This window comes from Schistocerca cancellata, chromosome 5 (genome assembly GCF_023864275.1).
Source record: "Schistocerca cancellata isolate TAMUIC-IGC-003103 chromosome 5, iqSchCanc2.1, whole genome shotgun sequence".
Classification (NCBI taxonomy): domain Eukaryota; kingdom Metazoa; phylum Arthropoda; class Insecta; order Orthoptera; family Acrididae; genus Schistocerca; species Schistocerca cancellata.
In genome coordinates, this window is record NC_064630.1 from 328,766,667 (window position 1) to 328,785,022 (window position 18,356).

Here is an 18,356-nt window from a genome sequence, read left to right on the forward strand (position 1 = left end):
TTTATTGATATTATAAGCATATTTCAATTCCTAATAGCAGAACTGGTTGGTTGGTTGCTTGATTTGGGGGAGCGGACCACACAGAAAGGTAATTGATCCCATGATCTAGGATGGCAGAAATCAAGAAAGGAACACAAACAGATCAGTTCAGCCAAGGGGAAGGGATAACATGCAAAAAAAGAGGGAAAAGGGACCTCAGGGCTGTAGGAAGAGGATAGAACAGGAGGGGGTCGATGGAAACAGGGAGAGCAGGGGTGCTCCAGAGACAATATGTGTGGTGGAGCGCCATCACTTCCATCGACCCGTCCTTACATCCACACCATATCATTTTCACGATACAACGAGGGAAACACTAGTAGAAAAAATGCAAGAAAAGGGGAAACAAAACAGCACAACATATCATACAAAATGTAAGGAAAAGGCAGAGAGAACCTAACCAGTGTAGAGCCAAGGTCAAGGCCTCCATAACCAACGCCTACGCTAACTGAGGGACTGAATTTCCAGAGTGAACTTCAAGGATTTATACCTAAGAGTACAAGGTACTTTTGCGAAAAAAAATCGAGGACACATTGAACCATATGAGGGTCGTCCACTGTCACCCGAGACAAGGTGGGTGGGAGTGCATATTTCATGTGAAGGGTCAAAAGTCGGGGGCAGTCCAGCAAAATATGGGTCACCGTGAGTGGAGCCCCACAACTACAAAGGGGGGAAGGGGGATCATTGCAGAGTAAAAAATCTTGGGTGAACCTAGTATGGCCAATACAAAGACGGCATAGGATGGTAGATTGCCGACAGAAGAGGCAGAGGAAAGAGTGCCACATGATGGCAGTCTCCTTGATGGCGCTAAGTTTATTAAGTTTATTAGACGGGGGGGGGGGGGGGGGGTAGATTTCCAAGAGTGAGGTCACGATTGGGCAAAAAGGAATGTGATGAAAAGTCGCAAATAGAACCCTGGAGGGGTCACGGAGAACAGGGAGTATGTGGTCGGGCTGCCAGCCACATGATCAGGAAGTTCATTAGCTGGGACACCTCTGAGGTCAAGAACCCTAAGGAAATCAACCAAACAAGCAGCATCACCAAGATCAGCGAGGTCATGGTTGGCAGAGACCAAGGGGTGGTAGGAAAAGCACCGAGCAGTAGCCTAAGGGCCACTCTTTGACTCCATACATAACGATACTTGAGTGAGGGATGACAGTTTAATAAAACACGGAGCCTGATAGATAGCGATCAGTTCCACAGTAAACACCCCACACATGGAGACAAGAGGTGATGTTCCGTGGCTACAGAAGACATGGAAGCATATCCTACTTGATCAGTTTATTTAGAGCCATTGGTGTAAAAAACAATGGCATCCTGAAACGCCCAGAGCAGCGTTCAGAACAAGCAAGAGAACAAAACTGGAGCGATGGAGGCTTCTGGTCCCTGAAAGAGATCCATCCAAATCCGTGGCCAAGGAACTAACCAAGAGGAATGGTCGGGGGAGAACGTAGGGAAGAGGGCAAGGAGGGGAGATGGAAGTCACGGCAGAGAGAGCTCAGGCAGAGCCCAACTGCTAAACCTGTCTGAGTACATGCAGCTGGTAGGAGATGCTCTGAAGCTGTAAAAAGAGTAGAATAGGAAGTGTGAACAGGAAAAAGTGATGGCATGGGAAGCCAAGAACTGGGACCGTTTCGAAAGGGAAGTGATCCCATTATCAATCAGAAGACTATTTAAAAGTCTAGTGCGAAATGCACCAGTAGCTAAATGAATGCCATGATGGTAAACCGGATCCAAGAGAAGCAGCATGAAAGGGACTGCTGATGCATAATCTTGAGAACCATAGGGCAGACGGGACAGAACTAATGCCCAGTAAAGGCAGAGAAAGGTCGAACGATCCGTGCCCCAAGAGTGAAGAACATTAGAAGAGAACAACATCGAGTCTACGAAAATGGTCAACCTTCAGATAATAGATATGGGGCAACCAAGTAAGCTTGTTGTCAAAAAGAAGACACAAGAAACGGAACTGGAGGACAATGGTCAGGCATTGAGCATCAAGATGGACTGTAGTATGGCTACAGAAAACTGAAAACTGTGTGAGAGTGTCTACAAGGAAGTGTGCCGCAGCTGTCGTTCTGCAGAGGCCTCCGAGTGGGACGTAACCCAAATACAGAAATCACCCACATACAGAGAAATGGTGACCAATGGTCCGGCAGAGGCCACAAGTCCATTAGCAAGGATTTAAAAAAGGACACTTACTATGGAGCCCAGTAGAGTGTCATTCTCCTGGGTCCTTGTACAGCTGAGAACAGTGCCAACCTGGGCTCTGAAGGACCAATTGGACAGGAATTTGCGCACAAAATTAGGGACAGGGTCCCAAAGACTCCACTCATGGAACATAAGAAGGATGTGATGGTGCCAAGCTGTATCACAGGCCTTATAAAGATAAAAGAAAATGGCAACAAGATGGCGGCACTGAGAAAAGGCCTACTGAACTTCTGTTTCCCATCAAAGCATATGATCAGTTGGAGACTGTCGCTCCCAAAAGCCACAGTGATAAGTGGATAAAATGTCTCAAGATTCAAGAACCCAACTGGGCTGACGAGCCATAATCTGTTCTAGTAATTTGGAAGGGGGGGGGGGAGGGCACTTGCATTCCAATGATGGGCCGCTAGCTATCAATCGAGAATGGGTCCTTGGCAGGGTTAAGAACAGGAACTACAATACGGTCTCTCCATTGAAAGGGAAAAGTGCCTTGGAGCCAACAGGGTCAAACACTTGGAGGAGATACTGGCGTTGTGGAGGATTGAGGTGTTGAAGCAATTGATTATGGATGGGATCAGGGCCAGGAGCTGAATCATGGGAAAAAGAGAGGGCCAGAAGAAGTTTCCATTCAGTAAAAAGTTCATTGCAGGATTCTGCTTGACACAGGTAAAATATATGTGTGTAGCTTCAGCCCACCGTTTCTGGAGGAAGAAGGCAGTTAGATAGGAAGCTGAAGCCAATGCCGTCGCAAAATGGGTAGCAAGTTGTTCTGCAAGAACTGATGGATCTGTACAAAGGCCACCTGGAAGGGCACTGCTGGAAATTGAAGACTGCTGCTGACAACCTTGCAGGATGTGGCGTAAAATGAGATTCGTGGAGAACGACAGAAGCTGCTGAGTAAAAGGTAATAAGGGATTGCAACTCTGGGAGGTGATGGTAGTATTCATTACAGTTCTACTGAATAATCAGAGAGCAGCCATCCAAATGGGAGGTAAATGGGCTGGAGCCAACCACATCGCCAGATCACCAAGACTTGTGTTTCTTCTTCTTCTCTTTCATAGGTTGAGGAGGACAGGGCACAGAGGGATAGTAAGCTTCTGCAAGATCCGAGTTGTGGTAGCAGGTCTTGTGGTAGAAGATGCTGAGGGGAGGGGTCCCAGAAGGAAGCCCTATCACCAATGGGCACCAAAGAAGTGGGACACTTCTTCGACTGGGGAAGGGGAGTGGCGCCCAGAGGAGAGAGCGTTTGAATTGCAGGGGTGGGGGAGAGGAGTGAGGGCAGGATGAGGGTAAGGAAGAGGTAGGACGGTGAAATTACATAACAGAGGCAAAAGTAGAAGTCATCGATACAGCATGGAGTCATTCATATTCTTGTGAGCCAGGCAATATGATGAGCATGGAGAGTGACGATCGTGACAATTTACACGTGCACGCAGGTGGCGAAGCACAGGGGCTCCCCTCATGGATTGGGTGGCCACAGTCACCACATAGAGGGTCTGACATATACTGGAAAGACATGTGCCTGAAACGCAAGCTCTGAAAGCACCTCATGGGTGGTGGGACATACAGCTCCACATTACACAGATAACATATAACATTGACTCTCTGGTAGAGTACTTCCCTAGAAAGCCAGAGTAATGGCGCTAGCATCAGTGTGGTTGGCCTTACACCTTTCAGCACTTGTTGAACAAAATGAATGGCTCTTAATCCCAGATTAGCATGGACTTCCACATCAGTTTGAAGGATGAGGTCCCTGTAAAAAATGACTACCTGGTCCATATTGAGAGACTGGTGAGGTGGAGCAGGCCCCGCAACGTCGCCATGACGATCACAAGCACAAAAAGCTGTAGATTGGGCGGCAGAAGGAGCTTTGATCAACAGCGAACCCAATCACATCTTTCTGAGAGAGTCCTCTTCACCAAACTGGTTTGCGATTTTTTCCACAAAAACTAGCAGCTTTGTGGCTGTGAATGTGTCCACATTCGTCCTACTATAGACCAGCTAGCGGGGAAAATATTTTGTCCCAAGCTGACTAGCCTGGCCCTCCTCCTGGTGTGTAGCCAGGGAAGGGAAGGATGCAGGGTCATAAGGAGTAGCAATCGAAGATCCGTTACCACTCAAAGACACAGCCATAGGAAAATGGCCTGGTTTTTTAATCTTGATATATATACTTCATGCACAAAGCATCCATACTGATAGTACCCACTCTGATCAGGGGCTCTCCACATGGGCATCGCCCACCCTCAGCAAGGGCTGTCTGGGAAGGCAGCTGTGGCTCCTGTGCTCCAATGCTCTGGAACAACAAGCAACAACTCCTGCACATACTTGGGGAGGCAATAGCTCAGGTATCTGAAGGGTGATCCCTTTGTTCTCAGGAGCCTCATCCAGATGGGTACATAACAGCCTCACAAGATAGACTGGTAACATGTGCTGGTGACTTAGCAGGTTGGACAGGGAGGAAGAGGGGAAGGAAGGAGGAGAAGAGGTATCCATGCCGTATACGATAGGGAGGGAATTCTTCTCCAAATGACTCACACTAGAGACAGAAGCGGTCAGACCCCAAAAACGCCAAAAACAATGAAAGAGAAAAGGCAGGGCAAACAAAACCGCAAGGACTACAGGGAACCAGGTGGATAGCCAGGTCGACATAGATAAGAACACCGAGAGAGGGAAGGAAGGGGCAACAGGGAAGAAGTGAGGATGGGGAGGGAGGGCCACAGGGAAGGAAATTCAGGCTGGGAAGGAAGAATGGGCTGCAATAGCTCGGGGCCCCGTGGGCGCCACGCACGCACTCACGAAAGAACCGTGAGCCTCCTGGAGGAAGTAGTAAAACTAAACCTTACAAATTTCCAATGCACTACTGTTTAAAATCGTGCACTACATGCACCAACGACTGTGAAAATGACAACGCACAGGAAGAATGTGTAGAAGAACGCGCAAGCAATAAATGATTAAGACTCCAAAGAACATGCTCAGATATTAATAGAGCAACGTCCTCTTGAGTGTGATCAGAAAAGTGAATGTTATGGCGAGGTAGGATAGTGAAAAGGGACAAACGAGAGAAAGGTAGGAAAGAAGATCAAGATTTTACGTCACAGGGACAAACGAGAGAAAGGTAGGAAAGAAGATCAAGATTTTACGTCACATCGACTAAGAAGTTATCAGCGACGGAACACAAGCTCGGATTGGGGAAGGATGGGATAGGAAACAGGTTTTGTGCTTTCAAAGGAAGCATCCTGGCATTTGTGTAAACTGTTTCACGAAATCACGGGAAACCTAACTGTGAATGATCACATGGATTTGAACGGCCACCATCCCGAATACAGGTTTTACCATCGTGTCATTTCACTCAGTGTCGAAAAGAGAGAATTACAGTGGCAGAGGGCGCAATGTCAGCTTGTGAATGAATCCAAACGAGACGAATGATTGCTCTCTTGGAAATGAATGTATCACGTCGTAGCATTTCGGTTCGTACCCGGCATAAACCTACGACAGTGATACACGTGAAAAACCAGTGGACTGAATCTATTGTGGTTTGTTGTAGTCAGCTAATACTGGATTGCGCAAATCAACCACAGCGGGGTGACCAACATTTTTTTTGTGTGTGTGTGTGTGTGTGTGTGTGTGTGTGTGTGTGTGTGTGTTTCTGTACGAAAATGCCAAAGGGAATGTGAACGAGTAATGAGTACAAAAATTCCTTTTTTCCTATGATACACTGCTCATTCTGCGTTCGCTCTGCTGTAAAGTAATTGGGGCCTGCGCACAGGCTGTTTCAAAAAGTTTCGTCCGATTTCACACTCTTCTACTTTAATGAAAACAGATAGTTGGGGGCGAATGTTATCGTTCGCGTAGAATCTAAAAGTATGCCTTGGTCCGCACTGTAAGTTGTCGGTTTATATCCTTGGCAACATCCAGTGTGCATCGAGTCCAGATGGCGATACACCTTAAAAAAAGAAGATCTGTGTACTATGTTTCAACAATTGCAATTCAGGCTCAACTGTGCATGGTAGTTTTTGTAGGATTTACATCAATATACCCCCTACGTCTCAGAATATTTGGAGATGGTACAAGCAGCTGCAAGACATTCGTTGTTTATGTAAGGGGACATCCATAAGTCGCCATCAAGTTCTAGTTCGAGACGTAAACCGCATTCACTAGAGTTTTCCACGTTGCTTACGGATGTCTACTCGTCGTCCTAGTCGAGAGTTATCCATTAATCATGTCTGATCATCCTGCTGGTGGATGCCAAGGAGTTGGTGGGTTTGATAATTTCTTTTACTTTGCTTGTATAACAGCAAGTCCAGAACAATACCCAGTGCAAGTTCTCGAGGAAGCAATAGTCCTGTATCCGCAATAAAAACAGAGGCTAAATGACAACGTTTAGACTAGATAGACAGATCTGAACTAACTGATAAAATTGACTAACAAGGACCCCTTGAGTGTGAGGTCGCAAAAGGCCAATGATGTTTACGGTATTCGACGCCCCACATACTTTTTACCCAGAAGACGCAATATTGGTTGCTAACGGCAACTGTGTGCGGGACTGGAGGTATCCAATAGTGAGCACAAGGTGAGGCTGCGAAGCGTAATTGAACTGTTAAGTCGACGAGTGTCTCACAACAGTGCTAGTGGTGTTAATGCAAAGCACAGCAATGACAAAGGTAAACAAAGCAGACATTGCAATATATCTACAACGTGTTGCCGAAGTTCACATTTCGTCAGAAGGGAAACAAAGGAATTTCACAGAGAGAGAAGGAAGTGGCAGTTGAAAAATTAGCGTTTCAGAAAAATGAGTCAGCTTAATGTGTGGTGCCGTATACGCAGACTGTGCGGACAGCGTACATGGGGAGTTCAGTGACGACGATACGCGCTAACAAGTGAAGGTGCTAATAAGTGAAGGTGATACTGAAGCAGTGTCAACCCCTGTAATTCATCATTCATGTAGGACAGGGAGCCACAAAGGAGCGGGTACTAAACATAATTAAGTACATGGAAGATTACCCTCAGCTTAGGTAAAAAAAAAAAAGAACAGATTTCAAATAAGTCCGCAGCAATATGACCGTGTAACGCATAAGAAAAACTATGTGTAAGTAGGCTGTTTATGTTTTCGTATCTATGTAAGTAGGCTGTTTATGTTTTCTTATTGGCAACGTTACGTAGCGCTCTATATGAAAATCACTGGCTGTGCTGTGTGCAGTCTGTGGCTAGTTTGCATTGTTGTCTGCCATTGTAGTGTTGGGCAGCGGCAGCTGGATGTGAACAGCGCGTAGCGTTGCGCAGTTGGAGGTGAGCCGCCAGCAGTGGTGGATGTGGGGAGAGAGATGGCGGAGTTTTGAAATTTGTCATGAACTGCTATATACATTATGACTATTAAGGTAAATACATTGTTTGTTCTCTATTAAAATCTTTCATTTGCTAACTATTAAGGTAAATACATTGTTTGTTCTCTATTAAAATCTTTCATTTGCTAACTATGCATATCAGTAGTTAGTGCCTTCTGTAGTTTGAATCTTTTATTTAGCTGGCAACAGTGGCGCTCGCTGTATTGCAGTAGTTCGAGTAATGAAGATTTTTGTGAGGTAAGTTATTTGTGAAAGGTATAGTTTAATGTTAGTCAGGACCATTCTTTTGTAGGGATCTTTGATAGTCAGATTGCGTTGCGCTAAAAATATTGTGTGTCAGTTTAAGCACAGTCGTGTACAATTGTTCTAGGGGGACGTTTCATATATGGATGTACAAGGGAAGACCAGGTGCACTTGTTACAAAAACTGGCGTTTGCGCGTTTCAAGGATGCTCGATACAATTTCCAGAAAGTGCTTCATAGCGTCCTACTTCGTTATGCGCATCAAATTGCTGACAACGTGGATTACTGTGATTTCAAGGGAAGCAAACGATGGTTGCATAATTTCAAACTGTACTACACAACTGGAAAGCGTCAACTTGACGATGCGGAACAAACTACGGAATCGGCCAGAAAATTCGTAGATAATGTAAACAACATTATCCTATTGTTCAGTGAGAAATTTGTTTTCAGCTCCAACCAATCGGCGGTTGAAGAGAAAATGCTTGTAAAAGGAATCCTGAATATTAGAGGTACCAAGAGAATTGTATCAAGATTAACTAAGACCAATGCCTTAACGCATTCGTATACAATTATGCCGACTGTTAATCTGGATGATAGATTAGCTAGAAAGTTATTTACTGTGCTGTGAGAAGTTAGGGGTGGTCTGCCCACTAGATTCTTTCTCGTGTGCGTGATTTTTCAACGGCAGCAGGGAAGAGTCGAAAATTGGACAATAGCTGCTGAAAATAACTTGCCTTTGCTTGATTCCTGGTCTGCTTACAAAAATGATATTCCTTTACAGCAAACTACTCCTTCTGATATGATTCTATACGCATTCTTTAAGGTGGATTCCTAGCTGAACGTCCTGCACCGTTTGTAACACCCAAGGAGCTCGTCTTCGATCTTGATGGTGCGAACATTTGTGTTCACTGTGTCGCGACATTTATCATTCGGTGTTCATGGCGCAAGTTAATGGTTTGTTTTGAACATTTCTTGTTTGTCGACACTGTCCATTTTGTAAAGTGTAATACATACACCGCATAGAAGGTTCACCAAAAAAGTGGTTCAAATGGCTCTGAGCACTATGGGACTTAACATCTGTGGCCGTCAGTCCCCTAGAACTTAGAACTACTTAAACTTAACTAACCTAAGGACATCACACACATCCATGCCCGAGGCAGGATTCGAACCTGCGACCGTAGCAGTCTCGCGGTTCTGGACTGAGCGCCTAGAACCGCTCGGCCACCACGGCCGGCGAAGGTTCATCACTGCACCTCCTAGACACTTATTTTCTGTCGCCCTACTGATGCTCATGGTGTGTCATTAGCAGCAAATATTTGTCCTTTCTTAATTCTTAACATAACACTTTCAAATGAGCCTTACTAATGACTGAACGTGCGACTTTGCACTCATGGGGTTCCTTGTGAGACTTAACGTGGGGCGTGCTGTGAGTCGGCTCCGTTACGGCGCTGGGCATAGTTTGGCCTCCCGGTCGCGTGGTCGGTGACAATTTCTAAACGTGGGCTGGCGTAGCGTGGTATCAATACCGCACGATAACAAAAATCGTACTTGGAAATACTTCAATCTTCTCTTATCTTCCATAAAAACCAAACCTCTTTTCCGGGGAATTCCTCAAAAAGAAACTAAACAGTTTCTCTGAAATCAGCCACTATTAATTTTTTTATATAGCGTGGTATCAATAGCGCACGATAACACAAATTATACTTGGAAATACTTCAATCTTCTCTTATCTTCCATAAAGACCAAAGTTCTTTTCCGGGGAATTCCTCGAAAAGAAACTAAACAGTTTCTCTGAAATCAGCCACTATTATTTTTTTATATATAAAAATATTTCCTGGTAGTTCAATCAGACGAGCAATTTTGTATTCACATTGTTTCCTTGGCATGATTAGTGCCTTCATACTCACTCTTACATCAGACCAGACAATATACAATTTACACTGTAGGCTACTTATTTTTAAGCGTGAAGTAAAAAGAAAAATATGTGAGAGCCTTAAAGTCATTTTATTACTATAATCACCTTTTATATTATAATAACAACAATAACAGAATCCAGAAACAGAAAAATACTCAAAACTGGAGCGAGAGAGAAATGAGGCAAGAAATTAAAACGTGTCAGAGTTTGAGCAACAAGATTATAAATATTGATTACGATGTATAAGGACTAAGCGAGAAGTAATGGGAGAGGGGGTTAGTGTTACCATTACTTCATTTACCTACTATTTATTTTAAATGATTGGCTGTTTACCATAACAACTGAAACCAGCAACGGCTATAATTCTAGTTTTTCCCTTTAACATAGTCTGCTGCGAACAACGCAATCTCACACACATTGAACCGTGTTGTAAAGTTTAAACGTTCTTTCGCAAAACCAACATTTCATTCTCGGGTGCTCAGTAAAATTTCTAAATTTTTCTAACTTTCACGATTAACTTTGATGCTTATCAGGCTCAATCACACATTTATATAAATGCGTGAACTCTCTAAGCGGCATTACAACGTTATGTTTTAGCATGATCTATCTCCTTAAGATTTCTAGACAATTTACATATACACTGTAAGTAGCTCTTCTATTTCTATCGTGCACAACATATCGAAAAGTGCTATTAATTATATAAGTGATTGCAGCGTGTAATTTCAAAACAGGAGTAGTGTGCAGAAATTCAGAATGCTTGTGTAGTTCATATGACTCGTCATAATGTTTTTGTTCTCGCTTAGATGGAGGTTCAGATACGTTTAACAATCAAGCTATAAAACATCATCTTGTTTGTCATGTACACATGTACCGTCTCGTTACCAACTGTGGGGTAAATCGCACAAACCAACTACATGTTACTGGAACTATCGTGTACACGGCCTTATTCCTTAAATATTTTAATAAAAAACACAGAATACTATCCGTTATCGAATTTTTACATTTACATATTTGCATTGATGAATTAAATATTTACAGAGTTTTAACAGTGACAATATACATATCGTATAGATACAGAAAACCTCTGAAATAACACTTTTTTTAGACATGAACTTTTTCTACAGAAAAGATCGTGAAATTTTGTATTCAAACATTGGCTTTTGAAATTTTCAAATTACAGTTTTATATTATCTATCATTCTTTTTTAGATTATTTTCTAGAAATTCCTGTAGTATAAATTGGCGTAGTCTTACCAAAAATAGCAATACATAACGAATTTCTGTCTTCCATAGTTAAGTGAACTTCGCTACCTGACAGGAACACAGCACAGTGAATAATCAATTTGTTTCTCTCGAGGGGGGAAAAAAGGGAAAGGAAAGCGGCTACAATTAGATTAAACTAATTACACAAAAACGCATTTAAAAATTAAGTACAGTGACATTTTTCATTGTCTGCGTCGGCAAAATGCCTCAGTAAACATAATGCGTGTGATATGTTTCTCGAAATGGTAACGGCCGGTTACCTGGCCACTGCAGGTTACGCTGTATGTTTGCGGCAGAAATTTAATAACACTTGACAGGCGATTTCACAACAGCGAATTTTGTGCGCACCAAGTGTCGTAATCGAATGCTGTTTTGTTTCGTTGTTGTCAGCTCCACGCAATGCAATTACAAAATGCACAGGCATTGGTCAATTCATTTGCTGTGGGCTTCCGCTGGCGCTCTTTCAGCGGAGCATGCTGCTCATTTCATTATTATTTCGAGCATCGTAACCCGTTAGGAGAGTGAAACATAGAGTGCCGTTTTTGAATACTCCCACACTCCCTGCAACTGGACGTGGGTGTCGACACGCGACAACCTCCGTTACTCGGTAATATGACTTCTGCAGTTTGGTACCAGAGCAATTGATTCCTGTCGGGAAGGTCACAAATAGTAGTTATTGACGGGAAGTCATCGAGTAAAACAGAAGTAATATCTGGCCTTCTCCAAGGAAGTGTTACAGGCCTGCTGCTGTTACTGATCTACATAAACGATTTAAGAGACAATCTGATCAGCCGTCTTAGATTGTTTACAAATGGTGCTGTATTTACCATTTTGCAAAGCCATAAGAACATCAAAACCAATTGCAAAATGATTTAGACATGATATGATATATTTTAGACATGCTATCTGTAGGGTGCAAAAAGTAGCAATTGACTCTGAACAATGAAAAGTGTTAAACCATGTACAGGGTGACAATTAGTGAACCATATGAAATAAAATAGTCATAACTTCTAAACGGTTTGCATCAGGACGTTCAAACTGCACGGTTGACCGCGGGACATGTTGGGAATTAATAGGCACATTATGGTTTGGCGACTAAAACGACTTATATTTGGATGAGTTTGTCAATAAGCCAAATTGTCCCATTTGGAGAACTGAGAATCCGCATTTCGTGTTCGAGAAGTATCTTTGCTCTCAAAGGGTGGCAGTGTGGTGTGCAATGTCCAGCCACGGAATAATCGGTACGATATTCCTTGATGGCACTGTGACTACCGAACGATACATGAAAGTTTTGGAAGATGATTACATCCCCATCATCCAAAGTGACCCTGATTTCAACAGTATGTGGTTCATGCAAGATGAAGCTCGGCCCCATCCAAGCAAGAGAGTGTTTGATGCCCTGGAGGAGAACTTTGGGGACGGCATTCTGGCTCTGTGGTACCCAGAGGCCGCTGGGATGGGCGTCGATTGCAACTCCCACACATTCGACCCCTTTTTGTGAGGCTATATTAAAGACAAGGTGTACAGCAGCAACCCCAAAACAATTGCTGAGCTGAAAACAGCTACTCAGGACGTCATCGACAACATCGATAATCCGACACTTCAGCGGGTCTTGTAGAATTTCGCTATTCGTCTGCGCCATATCATCGCCAATGACGCCAGGCATATCGAACATGTCATAACTTAGATCCGAATATCTGTAATGACGTTTACATGTTGAATGAAGTTTGTGCACGCCATACTTTGTAAATAATGTACTTCTTTTCATACAGTTCAGTGATTGCCACGCTGTACATGAGGTATCCTCTAAATATCGGATACACTATAAATTACACAAATCTACAGGGTGTGAATTCAAAAAACTCATACTGGAACGATTACCTAGATAATGTTGTGAAGAAAGCAAACTAAAGACTACAAATTATTGTCAGAACTCTGAGAAAATGCAATAGGTCTACTAGAGAGACTGCTTGCCCGATCTCCTCCAGATAGGAATGAGATCAAAAAATTTCAAGGGCAACTCGGCTCGTTTGAATTATCGTGGAATAGGGCAAAGTGTCACTGATGTACACGTGAACTGGAGTACCAATCATTAACACAAAGGCGATTTCGCTGCAGCAGGATATTCTCATGAGATTTCAGTCACTAATATTTTAATGTGTCCCACCTAAATATGGAGAAATGACCATCCTAACAAAATAACAGGAATCACAGCTCGCATGGGAAGATCTAAGTGTTCGTTTCTCCCGTGCGCTGTTCAAAAGTCAAACGGTTGAGAAATAGCTTGAAGGTTTTTCGATGAAACCTCTGCCGGGTACTTAATTTTGAATTGTAAGGTAATCATGTAGATGTTGATGTAGATGTAAATGTAGATGATTCCTTTCTGCTAGGACGTACTGCGTGTCTCAAAAGTTAAAAGCACGTTTCACATTTAAATACTCCTCAATTCAAACCGCGCACCAGCCAAAATGGCGCAATTTTGTCTCTAAGTATGTTTGTATCCTTAAATGCAGTGATTCAGTTAACCTCGGTTCGCTCGTTCTCTCGTTAGTAGTTTTCGAACTAACCACTCATTTTCCTGAGAAATTCTTCTTTGAATATAACCTCAGTGTTTTCTCTTCCTCACATAACCAAAGAAAATAGGTAGAGTGCTATGTCAAATGCACTGATGGCCATTACGTTGCTACGAAGAGGACAAGGAGAATATGTTGATTTGGCATGGTGTTTGTTACTTGTTTGTAGGTGGAGATGATTAGTGTTTTATTCCAACCACGCAAAGTAAGTTGGCGTAACGCTTTGTGAATAGTGTACGTAAGGAATTATTTCGCAGAGAAGATCTTTTCACATTTCATGTAAGAATTAGAAACGCCTTCCAGCACATATCTAAATTCGATAGCGGGAGCATCGATGCCATGGTTTATAGTTCCGCGATATTGCTGCTCGCGATGGCGGGACTCCACAACTGTCTTGCGAACAAGGAATCGATGAGCTCAGGAGAGCCATGCTCAGTGCCATGCAGGATCTCAATGACTACATGTGACTTGCGCCAGAGAGGACAAAAGTATTTTTCACTCGTCCATACAGGGTCCTACTGTCACGTCTCGTACCTTGAGTCAATAAACGGGCTTTTTTTGCAGCTAGTCACTCACACAGATAGTATGATGGCGACCCGTCTGCAAGGCGGCCGTTGTTGTGGCTTCCATTGACGGGGCAACAGAGAGACACGCCGCTAGTGGTGCGCCCAACGGCCACATTGACATAGGAGTAGCCCATATGGGCCTCGGTTCTGCATATACCTTCTCGATGGACGTATCCGTTTGGAGGCTCAGAAGACAACGAACGCTGCTGGATTGCATTCGTCGTCATCATACGAGCTCAACAACGCGTGTGATGACATGCAGTGCGATTGTGTACACAATACAGTCACTTCTGGTGCGCATAACTAGTAATTTGGAAAGCAGTTGCTACATATCTGACATGCTAAGACCGGCATCTGAGCACTATCTTCGAAGTATCTGTGGTAATAACTTTTAACAAGATAACGCAAGACTTCGTGTCTGCCGTACTGTTCTGACCATCCCGATGCAGAGGGTGTTTGGTTGTTGCCCTGAAGCCAAACCACTCTCCAGATCTCTAACCCACTGGAAACACCTGATCATGGAGTGCATAGAGGCTGGCATGGCGTTACTCGCCAACCATTACGATTGATGGGCTTCGCAGTAGAGCTGAAACAACACAGAACGACGTATCCATATCTATCATTCAAATTCATTTCGATTCGATACCAAACCTGGCTAGAGCAGTTGTTGTCACCCAAGGTGACAGCTCGGTGCGCTAGATTTCACAGCCTGAACGCCCCAAAATCGCCTGCAAATTTAATCATGTATTTTTCTGATATACAGTATAAGCACAATAAATAAAATTTCGTTGTTTGCTGTGCTTCCTCGTGTCTCCGAGTTATTTGCTGTCTGTAACGATAGCAGCTTTACACGTCCGAATAGCCGAGCGCGTCAGTGCGCCGCTTTCGGGATTTGGGGTGGAGAGTCTGTCCCGGATCGAATCCGCCTCGTGGATTCATGACGAGGATTGGTGAGCCGGCCAAGAGGATGTGGTTTAACCTGTTTCCCACATCCATATAGACAAATAACGGGCTGATACACACACCCTGCCTCGGTTACAAGATTCACAAACATTCAGTTAAACGTTCTCACATTTGAACATGAAGTCTATATTAGACGCAATCAGATGAGGCAGGCTACACACATTTCTCCCCGGGAGGAGCTGTGGCGTCAGGAAGGGGACATTCTGCCACCAACTTTCACCAAAAATACTTCAACCCATATAACAGTGCGGACCCTGTAGAGAAACGCAAAAAGACAAAGGAGGAGAAGAAGATGAATTACAGGTGTCAGCTTCATACTTCGTTGACAACTCTAATAATGAGAAAATTCATTATCAGTTAATAAAAATATTCAGTTTACTCCCTTGTCGATGTGCCGACTAAAATATGAATGGTGCAAAGTACTCTGGGATATCTTAGAAATCAGCTACGAATGGCTCATTTCAGTACAGTCACAGCAGTTCTGATAAAGATTACCGAATCAATAAATCATAAAAGTATTGTTCTTATAAAGAATACAATAAGCGCTTACAGTTTATTTCTATGGATGATTAACAGTTCCACAAATGCGTAAAATAACCTGTAATACAGTGTCCATGATCAAGTTTTCATGATCAAGGTGTCTATCAAACACATTAAAAAGTGTTAATAGAAGTGTGGAGATGATTGTATGCATATAGAACAATGAGATAAGATTACTAGTATTCTGAGTTATGAAGCATGCGTACATGTTTTAACGTCGATGTAAAAGTAGTATGTAGCGTCTTGCTTTCCTACTTCTTGCTGCGAGGGAACCATTTCTTTATCAGGCTCAACTTATCTCAGCCCAAGCATTAGAATTTGGACGAGAACATTTCACTCTGTGCTTCAGTGAAAGTCTGTCGGTACAAATCTTACCAGAAAGTATGGAAACACAATTTTCCTCCTCCTCCATACTCTCCGAATTTTGGGATTTCATGTAATTGATTTTCTTTGTGATTCCCTATTCGTTAAGGAAAAGTGTGACAACCGGCACGTTTTGTCGAAGCGGAGTGACGCCTGTTTAGGAAAAGAACAAGAAGCTTGTAATTACAGACGTAACAGCTGATATTACTCTCGTGACGATCTGCATTGCATATTTTATTTCATACTGGTCGTCATAACATTGCCAAAGAGTCATGAAACCTGCTCTGCAAATAAACTACAATCGATTATGTTTACTGTTATTATCCAATTAATTTATCATTGTGAACTTCCGTTTACATTATCACAGCACACAAAGTATAAAATGGGAACCATGTATTTGACAACGTGATGGAATTACACTAGCTTGGGAAAAAAAACACATGACGTACTACGTAGCAAAGCGAGCATAAGAAGTGGGCTAGTAAAGGCAAAGAGGGCATACTTCGGTAAAAGAAGCCAATTACTGTCAAATATAGGACTTAAATTAAGGAATAATTTTCTGAGAACCTACGTCTGGAGTACAGACAGTAAAACAAGGGCCTCCACGGCTGTATCCCATCGCATGCAGGATTGCGGAGACAATCTGGCTTCAAGTAATTGGCTTCCGGACTTGTTAAGGAGAACCATTTCTGTCCGTCTTTAATTCGTTTCTGAAATACAGCCTCACAACAGTGAATGCCACTGCATGCGCTGAATTTAATGAATATTTCGGGACTACTTGAACAAGCAATACGCAGTTTCCACCCTCTCCAACGAATGAGGAAAAAAGAACAAGGAGGCGTGGAAAAGGGTTTCTGATAACATCCAAAGACTCCGGAGAAGAACATATTCGCTGTTAGTCTGTACACTAATTTCTTGTTAGCAGTAACACTGAGCGCTGTTATGAATTATTACTGATCATAACTACTTGTCGCTAGGCGTAATTTTACACAGCACAGAAATATAAAACCATATTTTACAATATAAATAATGCCAATATGTATTTTAAAATATTAATAAACACACAGATCATGAAGTCATTCAGATATATTTTCCAGGAAATTCCAAAGAGTATTACTCATATACGTCTCTGTTGTGTTGTTGTGTTGTTACAAACTAGTTTTCTATCTTTGTTGTGTTGCAGTCACGGGACCCGTTGTGCTGGCGAGGTGGCAGCTGCCAGGGACAATGGGGTCTGCGGTGTGGGCGTGGCCTATGACTCCAAGATAGCTGGTAGGTGTACTACTTACTATATATTTCTGAAGCTTTGCTCCATCATTAGGCTACAATTTAGGTTCTTAGCTTACTCAGTGATCTCTGGAAAGCAATGCTGTCGAAAATTCTTCAGCTCATTTTCATTTTCATTGTGAATTTCTCTCTAAAGCTTAGTGTTTTTTGTTTACGCTCTTGCACTGAGGGTATACAGTCTGGTAAAAAGAATATTACTTGCTTGAGAAAAAAACCTACATTCCCACGGTAACGGAAGTAATAAGAGGAAACACAAATATAAACTGTTTGGTCTTTGCGCTTCGTGAGTCCACAGCCGAGTCCAAAGTTGTCGATTGCCTGTACTTATCTAATTACTTCAGCCTTTGAATCAGGTTGTAACAGCTTAAACCTCTTCGTCGTGATGTTATAGACACTTACATACTCCTATTTCATTATCAGTGTCACATACCAGATACCACACTCTTTGAAAAACAATGACAAACTGTTTCGACCGGATGTTACAAACTAAATAAGTCAATTTTGATACCATCGAACCGAAAGAAGATAGCTGTTTCACACGCTCGTTAAAACCATCCTCCTGCGCTTATCATTTTCGCAACATGAGACGTCGCTCCATAATTTGCTTGGAACGGATCTGTATCCTGGAGAAAGTATCTCACTGTAAGGCTGCAGAGAGGAGCTGCTATTTAAACTAGCTTGGTAACATGGAAAGTGGTGTTACCCCACTCGTTCCTCACGTTCGCTGCCAACGAATTCCCGCAAACACACTGGTGCGTACCTGTCAGAAAAAGACGTGGGTTGAACATGATTCATCCGAAATACTTTCCTCCGGCATAGTGAGTACGTCTGCACCTCAATACACAGTGTAACAGACAGCGACGATAATAAATAAAACCGATTGATTGCTGACAAGATAGCATAGATATGGTCGGTTAGCGGCCTGCATCACATAATCCAAAGGAGTAAAACAGAAAGGATGAGTAGAGAAAAAAATGGTTCAAATGGCTCCGAGCACTATGGGACTTAACATCTGTGGTCATCAGTCCCCTAGAACTTAGAACTACTTAAACCTAACTAACC

General features: G+C 42.9%; 1 protein-coding gene across 1 annotated transcript in view; it reads left to right on the forward strand.

Annotated features, from left to right (window-relative positions):
* Nucleotides 1–18,356, forward strand: part of LOC126188520 (neuroendocrine convertase 2) — a 1,507,992-nt gene that overhangs the window by 1,175,095 nt on the left and 314,541 nt on the right. Inside the window, exon 6 of the mRNA XM_049930122.1 lies at nucleotides 17,191–17,279. Within this exon, the coding sequence (XP_049786079.1) occupies nucleotides 17,191–17,279 (89 nt within the window). The remainder of the gene's footprint in view (nucleotides 1–17,190; nucleotides 17,280–18,356) is intronic.